Here is a 9935-nt window from a genome sequence, read left to right as displayed (position 1 = left end):
TTCGATCTTCGTGCGATTCTGGCGCGTTGTCACCAAGAACGTTAAAAAACAAGAGGCGAAGCCTTCAAGGCTCACGTAAGAAATAGACAAACAGTAACACAAACTCAATCACTCCGTCACACACACACACACACACACACACACACACATACACACACACACACACACCCACACACACACACACACACACACACACACACACACACACACACACACACACACACACACACACACACACAGAAAGAGCAACTGTGCAAGAAAGCGAGACACTAGATCTAGATCTGTCTGTCTGCATGTAGCCTACTTACAAGGACACGACTGCCAACTAGTCTCGGCGCGCTCAAAATAATAATGACCGAGACTTTCAGTACTTCCTTCGCGTGACGTCTAACCCTCTTACGTCATAATGTGACGTCAATGTAATGTGACGTCTTCAAATGTTAGAGTTTCTACCACAGACATACACACGCACAGACGCACGCACGCACGCACGCACAGACAGACAAAGTTACGATCGCATAGGCTACACTTACGTGAGCCAAAAACCAGGATATCATCATGATGCCTCTCTACAAAAAAACAGGTCTAGGAACTCTTCATCTAAAGTCAGTCAGTATTAACCTCTTCAACACAATCCTCATCTTGTGCCATAGTGATTTCTGCCGCCAAAGAACATGTGGTTCTCAACTCAAAAGACCGATTTGTCGTCTTCCGGCATTGCGAAATTCAGATCTACCCCAACTACGTTCATTGATCTGAGCAATAAAATGTAGATGCGATAATCTGCAAACATCTCTTCAACACAATCTGCATCTTGTCCCATCGTGATTTCTGTCGGCAAAGAACATGTGGTTCTCAACTCACAAGACCAATGTGTCATCTTCCAGTGTGAAATTCAGATCTGCCCCAAGTACGTGCAATAAAATGTAGAACTAGAAGCGATAATCTGAAAAAAATCTTTTCGCGTGAACGCTGCCACGTTGTCATCAGTCCGATGTCTTTTATCCAGAGCAGGGATGAACACACTTTTTCATCAGCAGTTTGTTATGTATATATCCGCAGACTGCTTTCCATTACTTGTCGTCTGTTTTAGATTGACTCGTAGGGTTCTTCAGCCAGGCAAGAAGTGCTTGTTTACTGACACGTTCTCACGCACGACATGTCGTAAATGCAAGTTCTAACGACTGATAGAGAATGTCGATAGTTGTAAACTTCTGCTATTTCCTAATGTTTATTTCATTATTTTGCATACGGATATGGCTAATAAGTGGATAATCTGTTACGACACGAAACGCGTTCTAAATCCGGGAAGGGAGGCTACTCCAGTGTACTTTCAGGCGTATCCTACATCCTTAAGTTACTCCTTTGTAGGCTGTTACATAACTGTGCAGAATGATTGCAGCACTTGAACTTTAAGCAAGTTTTCGCTTCAAGTGCCTGTTAATTTTTGCATTGCCATGGCGGAACGCGCAAAGGACAATTCACTTTCTCTCAAAAGAAAGTTAGAAATTATCGATGCTGTGGAACATCAACCACCAAAGAAAAAGAGAACCATTGTCGAGACCGGCACGGTTGGCCTAGTGGTAAGGCGTCCGCCCCGTGATCGGGAGTTCGTGGAACCCCGGCCGGGTCATACCTAAGACTTTAAAATTGGCAATCTAGTGGCTGCTCCGCCTGGCGTCTGGCATTATGGGGTTAGTGCTAGGACTGGTTGGTCCGGTGTCAGAATAATGTGACTGGGTGAGACATGAAGCCTGTGCTGCGACTTCTGTCTTGTGTGTGGCGCACGTTAAATGTCAAAGGAGCACCGCCCTGATATGGCCCTTCGTGGTCGGCTGGGCGTTAAGCAAACAAACAAACAAACAAACCATTGTCGAGAACTTTCACATTAACCCAAACACTCTCAGCAATCTTTTGAGGTTCAAAGAAAAGTACAGTTTGTCAAGAAATTATTGAGAATTTTGCCTCTGATTTCGAACAAGTGGCATGTGTAAATAACATAGACAAGTCACGTCATACAATATACAGTATCAATGTAAAACTTATAGATTGCTCTATCTGAAAAACATGTAAGATTTGCGAATCATCGCCCTTTGGTCGAAACAGACTACAGTTATTGCCATTTTTTTTGTTGACAAAAAGGTTTTGGAAACACACTTGTGTTTTTTGACAACTTTAAATGAAACAATTTTAAAATGAAAGGTTGCAAGTACAGCCTATGACATCCTTTTCCGTAGTGAAGCATACCTTTTGAGCCGAGTATGTGAAAACACGCGCACATGATACAATACAAGAGGGATGTGACCCAGATTTTCCAACAACAATTGCCACCGGTGACTGTACTTAGCGTTGCGCTTTGATTTTTTGTTTGTTCTTTCATGGGCTGAAACTCCCACGGCTTTTACGTGAATGACCGTTTTTACCCCGCCATTTAGGCAGCAATACGCCGCTTTCGGAGGAAGCATGCTGGGTATTTTCGTGTTTCTATAACCCACCGAACTCTGACATGGATTACAAGATCTTTTTCGTGCGCACTTGGTCTTGTGCTTGCGTGTACACACGGGGGTCGTTCGGACACCGAGGAGAGTCTGCAAACAAAGATGACTCTGAGAAATAAATCTCTCGCCGAACGTGGGGACGAACTCACGCTGACAGCGGCCAACTGGATACAAATCCAGCGCGCTACCGACTAAGCTACATCCCCGCCCGCGCTTTGATAAAACCAGGACATTGAGTCGATTGCCGGTTGATTACGTATGTATGTTAACCAAGTGTAGCCGTATGCAAGATAATACACAAATGAAACAACGAGGTCCAAGCGGAAAAAAGTCAACTATTTCGTCAACTTTACTGACTGCGATTACATACAGGATGGCGTTTTGCTCGTCTGCTGTAATCTTCAAAAGCAGAATTTGAGCAATAATATGGTTTTAACAGGAAGATCACGGAGGATTTTACGTAAAGCTGTAGGCATTCGGGCCAGGCCACACAGCGCTGCGTCCTTACCACGATCATGCCGATCACGCCGATCTGAAAAAGTTATGAAATCGGGGCATATCGGGGTATTACCACCAACTATACTGCCGAGCGTTTGTTTGTTTGTTTGTTTAACGCCCAGCCGACCACGAAGGGCCATATCAGGGCGGTGCTGCTTTGACATATAACGTGCGCCACACACAAGACAGAAGTCGCAGCACAGGCTTCATGTCTCACCCAGTCACATTATTCTGACACCGGACCAACCAGTCCTAGCACTAACCCCATAATGCCAGACGCCAGGCGGAGCAGCCACTAGATTGTCAATTTTAAAGTCTTAGGTATGACCCAGCCGGGGTTCGAAACCACGACCTCCCGATCACGGGGCGGACGCCTTACCACTAGGCCAACCGTCTGCCGAGCGTGTCAGTCCATATTTACGGCAAATTCAAAATATCGTCCTCCAGCCGGGGTGCCACCAGTAAGAAGCAAATAACATAAGCATCTCTGGCAAAATGTAAACATAAAATGGTATTTTTCAATCCTTAATCAGTGGCCTTTCTCATTGTATAAATTGTGTATGAAATTAAACCGGATTTCCTGTAGCGCATGATGCTAAATAGATAATAACACAAAAATGTCAGCACATTTCTCGAGAAAAGCAAAATAACGTTCTTTGCAATTGTTGGTTTCTATTCAACCACTGGAACCTAAAAAACACAATCTTCGATAAAAAAAAATATTACTCGCAGCTATAGCTGTCTTCAGTTGACTAATTGTGACACTGAAATTCAGACAAGTTTTTGGAGTCCCGATGTCTTATGCGGTCATTGGTAAACTGAGAATATAGGGAAGACAAGATAGAGTTATGTTATTTGATTGTGTAAGTAAAGAAAACTGTATTCTTTCATTTCATATCAGAAACATCTCTGACTCTGTGTTGTTAATTGTAGCCTACAGTTTCTACAAATGAAACACTTATTCTCAATAATTTGTTGACAACCTATATAGATAGTCGTTCTACAACTATCGGCACATGCCGCAGAACACGCTACAGACAAGGAGTACATGAAGAGAACGACAAAACAGCTACTGGATTGGTTTACATACGCTATAGGTTTTCCAGCAATTTGCGGACCAAAGACCGATTATTTGGGGACGTCCGCGAAAAGTCGCATTTCACGGCCGATGTCCGCAAACTGCTGCAAAATGGTGACGGACGACCCTATTCGGCACTCATTTTGCGGCAAATCCCCCCCCCCCCCAAAAAAAACAAAAAAAAAAACAAAACAAAAAACACACACACACAAACACACACACACACACACACAGACACAGACACACACACACACACACACACACACACACACACACACACACACACACACACACACACACACACACACACGAGTGTGCACACGCTCTCACACATTTAATCTCCTTTAACTGGGAGCTGTGATATAGAAATCTGTTTGTGTTCGCGAAACATGCATGCTTTGTGTAGAGATACAACTGTGGGTTGAATTCAACTTATTGTTGTGTCAACTAATACCCCCATTCCACACAACCGTTCTAGCTTCCGTTCCCAGCTGTCCTCAGGACGGCTGCCACAACAATGAGACGATGCGCAAACGGCCGTTGTTGGCATCTTTGAGCAGCGTCTGACCGTACTAGCAGCCGTCCTCAGGACGGCTGGGAACGGAAGCTAGAACGGATGTGTGGAATGCGGGTCAGTGTGTGAGAGCGCTAGCGTTGCGTTACCATTGCGTCAAGTTCCATTAACGATCAATGAGTTCCGTTGCCGATGTGTTAAGGTTCCATTACTTTTCATTTGGAACGGAGAATGGCTAACATTTTGAACATACAGCCCGAACTCACTCTTCCCAACCGTTCCTACCGTTCAAAGGAGTTCCGTTAACGTCCATTGGCGTTCCATTAATGTTCCCTCCCGATCCCTTCCATTCCCGTGCCGTTCCTTGGTCGCTACGGGAACGGGACCCAGAACGGATGTGTGGAATGGGGGTATAACTTTGCTAGGAGAGCTTGTGTTTGTCTCTCCTTCTTTTTCTCCCTTTCTGTTTTTATCAATGTGTCTTCTCTATTTCCTTCACATTTTGATTTAAATTGTGATTATCTCGTTGTTTTCTGTTCATGTTTTAACTTTCTGCTTCAACATTTTTCTTATGAATAAATGAAATCGTTGTTTTCGGGACTAGTTTTGAAACATCATTATGCGTTTTCAATATTTTCTGTGAACACAGCATACTCGTATGATTATGTTAATTGACAGACTTTTTTAATTTCATAGAGATTACACAATGTTCTATTTATAACTCACGTTGGGAATCCCGAGAGACTTTCTTTGTTTAGTGGGGCACTTACGGGGGTCGAGGCTTGCCGATACCCCCTCAGTGCCCCACTAAACAAAGAAAGTTGCGAGGGATTCCCAACGTGAGTTATGTTTTTAAACACATCACTGCGTCTGTTTACATCCCATAATAATAGGGCCTCGACGCCTGATCCGGAAGTCTGTGATTAATATGTGTGTTTCGTACATCCGAGCTTGAATGTAGTCCGACCAGTTGATCTCATATGTGTCAGCCTCTGTTGTAATCTGTGCTTTCACCTTATATAGAGTTCGTACTGAAATACTCTGGAGAACAAAACAAACAAGAGGATTTTTTTTACTCTTGCAAGAATGCACAGCACTCTGGAAAATCAAAACATCGGCCAAACATGACGTAATTTGGAAACAAATGTTGCAATTTGTTTCGAACATTTGACGTCACGAGTTCCAAAGTCGGTCTGCTGGCAAATGTGCATCGCGCGACATTTCAGTGTGCTGTCGTTCACAAAGTTCTAGAGATCGTTTGAGGTGGCCTGGCGTAAAATAAAAAGAAATGCTCTTGCAGCACGAACTCATAAGGCTACAGAAAGTAAGTGCCTGTTGTAGGAATTGTCGTTATCGTTCATTCTTTAACTTTCACAATCATTATTGCTTGTCGCTTTTAGATCTCACCATAGAAGGGATATCTATGATCTCACAAGCAGAAACACTCTGCAGCCAACAAAAATGTCACAGCGTTCATAGTTGTAAGTGGACACAATTTAAGCAATATCCTTTCCAGATCCATGCATGATGATAACTATAGGTGGTATGAAATGATTCCAATGTTACTGGACTGGAGATTTTGTTTCGAACCGGTGAAAATTCTCCTTTTCCTTGGAGCGCCATTGTTGTTTCCAAGCCAAGCGTTTGAAGATTCGTGCGCAGCTAAAATTAGACGTACAGTGAATTTTGACTAGTTTTCACCATGAGTGCGCATGCTCAGAAATACACAATGTTTTAGCTCTTCAAAGCGCATGCGCAGATATTTACACAATGGTTTTCTGGGTTTTTCCACAGCTTTACACCACCTTTTACCTTATATGAAAATGAAAAAAGACGCGTTTGACCATATAGGGAACATACATTGCAGGCAAAGAGTGTACTTAATAAAGTTACACCTTGATTTGTTTTAGAATTCATTGGATTTTGGTTAAATGACTTGGCAGCATTTGATTGTAACCGTTCCTTTGATGTAGGCCTATATGTTTGAAGGACACAAGGCGTTGTAATTGGTAATCTGTATTGTATTGACATTGTATTGGAATTGCATTGGTAACTTTCACATTTCGCGAAGCAATGTTCGTGTGTTTCGTTTATTGACGTACTTTCAAGAACCGTTTGGGGAAAATGCCTCGGAGAACAGGTCTAGAAATTGTTTATTTTATGCCAAAATCCCAATAAAATACGGAAGTGTCATGAGCCAAACTTTTCTTTATCATTTAATGTTCGCCCAATTCAAGTGTGTGTGTGTACATGCGTGCGTGCGTATGAATGTGGGTGTGTGTGTGTGTGTTCGTGTGTGTGTGTGTGTGTGTGTGTGTGTGTGTGTGTGTGTGTGTGTTTGTGCGTATGTGTGCGTGCATGTGTGTGCCAGCGTGTGTGCGTGTGTGTATGTGTCCGCGTGCGTGCTTGCGTGCGTGCGTGTGTATATGTGTGCGCGTGCGTGCGTGTGTGTGTGTGTATGTGTGTGCGATTTTGTTTGAGTATGTGTGTGTATGTTTGTGAGAACGCTTACAAGTTCATGACATTTTGTTGTCTTGAAGTAAACGAAGAATACTATTCAAATGAACTATCGCGGATCCAAATTAAAAAGAAAAGTGACGTAATTTCATTAAACATGACGTATCAGATCGAGTGACGTTTTTACAAAGCCATGACTAGAGTCCCTTTCTTGCTGCTAAGTTTTAGAGGAAAAGACGTGCTTTATTCTACCCTTCCAGCTACAATACTTCTAGAACTTTGTCGAGGATATGTATCTTTCTCTCCAATTGGTAGCGTCTTCGAATTCTTTAGTTTGACAAGGTGAGTTCATGAACGAAAGTGTGGTTTTTCTCGAAGTGCTTGTACGTCAAAGCCAGTTATTCCAATTTGCTGGCCTTCACATTCATGGTGCAGTAACTTGAGTGCCCCCACCACCCACCCCCCTCCCTTCTCTTCAGAATTCTATTCATTGGAAGACCCTGATCGTGAAACGAATATATTGCGATTAAACGAATTTTCTAAGAGGCGTAGAACTTGTCCTTGTAAGATCACATCGGTGGAATATACGGGTTCCCTCGTTTGAGGAGCAATACTTGGGATGGTGTAGCTGGTCTTTGTCTGGATCTTTTCTCTCTTTGTGTCTGTCTCTTACTCTGTCTGTCTGTGTGTATGTGTTTTTTATTTTATTTCTCTCTCTCTCTCTCCCTCTATCTCTCTCTCTTTCTCTCTTTCTCTATCTTTCTCTCTCTCTCTCTCTCTCTCTCTCTCTACCTATCTTTCTCTCTCTCTCTCTGTCTCTCTCTACCTATTTTTCTCTCTCTCTCTCTCTCTCTCTCTCTCTCTCTCTCTCTCTCTCTCTTTGTCATCCTTTCTGTCTGTCTGTGCGTCTTGTTCTGTCTGTCTGTCTGTCTGTCTGTCGGTCTGTCTGTCTGTCTGTCTGTCTGTCTGTCTGTCTGTCTGTCTGTCTCGGTCTGTCGGTCGGTCTGTCTGTCTGTCTGTCTGTCTGTCTGTCTGTCTGTGACTCTGTCTCTTGCAGTTCAAATGCAAGACAACACCACCACCGCCCCAGCACACAAACAACAACAATAACACAAAAACCAACCAACTAATCAATACCGTATAATTATAAATCTTGCCGAAAGATAATGGCTTTTTCAAGTTGAAAGGCCATAATACAGATCGAGTAGCACTTAAGTGCAAACAGTCCAATATATTCCAGGTCCCATCACAACAACAGTGGCTCGCATACTGACATCCAGCCACCGTACCGACAATGGTGCTTTGTGTCTGTACCATGCTTATCCGCTATGTACTTGGTCTCCTCAACACTATTCTGCTGGTATGTACACTTCTTTTTACATTTAGTCAAGTTTTGACTAAATGTTTTAACATAGAGGGGGAATCGAAACGAGGGTCGTGGTGTATGTGTGTGTGTGTGTGTGTGTATGTGCGTGCGTGCGTGCGTGCGTGCGTGTAGAGCGATTCAGACCAAACTTCTGGACAGATCTTTATGAAATTTTACATGAGAGTTCCTGGGATTGATATCCCCGAACTTTTTTTTCATTTTTTCGATAAATACCTTTGATGACGTCATATCCGGCTTTTTGTAAAAGTTGAGGCGGCACTGTCACGCTCTCATTTTTCAACCAAATTTGTTGAAATTTTGGTCAAGTAGTCTTCGACGAAGCCCGGACTTCGGTATTGCATTTCAGCTTGGTGGCTTAAAAATTAATTAATGACTTCGGTCATTAAAAATCTGACAATTGTAAAAAAAATATTTTTTTTATAAAACGATCCAAATTTACGTTTATCTTATTTTCCATCATTTTCTGATTCCAAAAACATATAAATATGTTATATTTGGATTAAAAACAAGCTCTGAAAATTAAAAATATAAAAATTATTATCAAAATTAAATTGTCGAAATCAATTTAAAAACACTTTTATCTTATTCCTTGTCGGTTCCTGATTCCAAAAACATATAGATATGATATGTTTGGAGTAAAAACACGCTCAGAAAGTTAAAACGAAGAGAGGTACAGAAAAGCGTGCTATCCCTCTCAGCGCAACTACTTAATCAATCAATCAATATGAGTCTTATATCGCGCATATTCCGTGGGTACAGTTACAAGCGCTCTGCAATGATGCCGTGTGAGATGGAATTTTATACGGCCAGTAGATTGCAGCCATTTCGGCGCATATTTACCTTTCACGGCCTATTATTCCAAGTCGCACGGGAAAAGGTAGACAATTATTAACTGTGCCAAAGCAATTTTGCCAGGAAAGACCCTTTTGTCAATCGTGGGATCTTTAACGTGCACACCCAAGGTAGTGTACACGGGGGGTGTTCGGACACCGAAGAGAGTCTGCACACAAAGTTGACTCTGTGAAATAAATTTCCGCCGAACGTGGGGACGAACTCACGCTGACAGCGGCCAACTGAATACAAATCCAGCGCACTACACTCTAAATTTTATAACACTTTGAGAACACTGAAAGTGTTTAGGGTGAACACTTAAAGTGTTAGGGTGAACACATTTTTACACTTTTGGAACACAGAAAGTGTTCTCAATGTGTTATCCTGAAGCATCTTCTGCTACCTGAACACTTTTGGAACACATGGTAAACACTTTTTTGCACAGTGGAACACCAGGTGAACACACGTGTTCAACAAGTGTTCCACAAGTGTTCCACTTCGTCTTTTAGTCATGCTCCGAATAAAATAATACATTAAAAATATTTGGGCCATGAGCAGATTCGAACCCGAGACCTTCGCCTTGCCAGGTCAGCGTTCTACCGATTGAGCTACCGAGACTCGTCGGGATCTAGCGTCGCTTAGAGTATATAATTTTTATACCCCCTAGACCGC

General features: G+C 42.6%; 1 protein-coding gene and 1 long non-coding RNA gene across 2 annotated transcripts in view; both read left to right on the top strand.

Moving 5' to 3' along the window:
• Window positions 1-7230: 7230 nt before the first annotated feature.
• Window positions 7231-9935, top strand: part of LOC138972333 (leukocyte surface antigen CD53-like) — an 18443-nt gene continuing 15738 nt past the window's right edge. The window contains exons 1-2 of the mRNA XM_070345012.1: window positions 7231-7387; window positions 8286-8405. Of these exons, the coding sequence (XP_070201113.1) occupies window positions 8340-8405 (66 nt within the window). The 5' untranslated portion in view covers window positions 7231-7387; window positions 8286-8339. The remainder of the gene's footprint in view (window positions 7388-8285; window positions 8406-9935) is intronic.
• LOC138973631 (uncharacterized) overlaps window positions 9539-9935 on the top strand; it is a 5125-nt gene continuing 4728 nt past the window's right edge. The window contains exon 1 of the long non-coding RNA XR_011458085.1: window positions 9539-9935. This exon is cut by the window's right edge and continues 247 nt beyond it. This is a non-coding gene — a long non-coding RNA (uncharacterized lncRNA).

This window comes from Littorina saxatilis, linkage group LG8 (assembly GCF_037325665.1).
Source record: "Littorina saxatilis isolate snail1 linkage group LG8, US_GU_Lsax_2.0, whole genome shotgun sequence".
In the NCBI taxonomy this organism is placed as follows: Eukaryota; Metazoa; Mollusca; class Gastropoda; order Littorinimorpha; family Littorinidae; genus Littorina; species Littorina saxatilis.
Note: the sequence above shows the minus strand (reverse complement) of the source record. Positions and strands in the feature narration are given on the sequence as shown.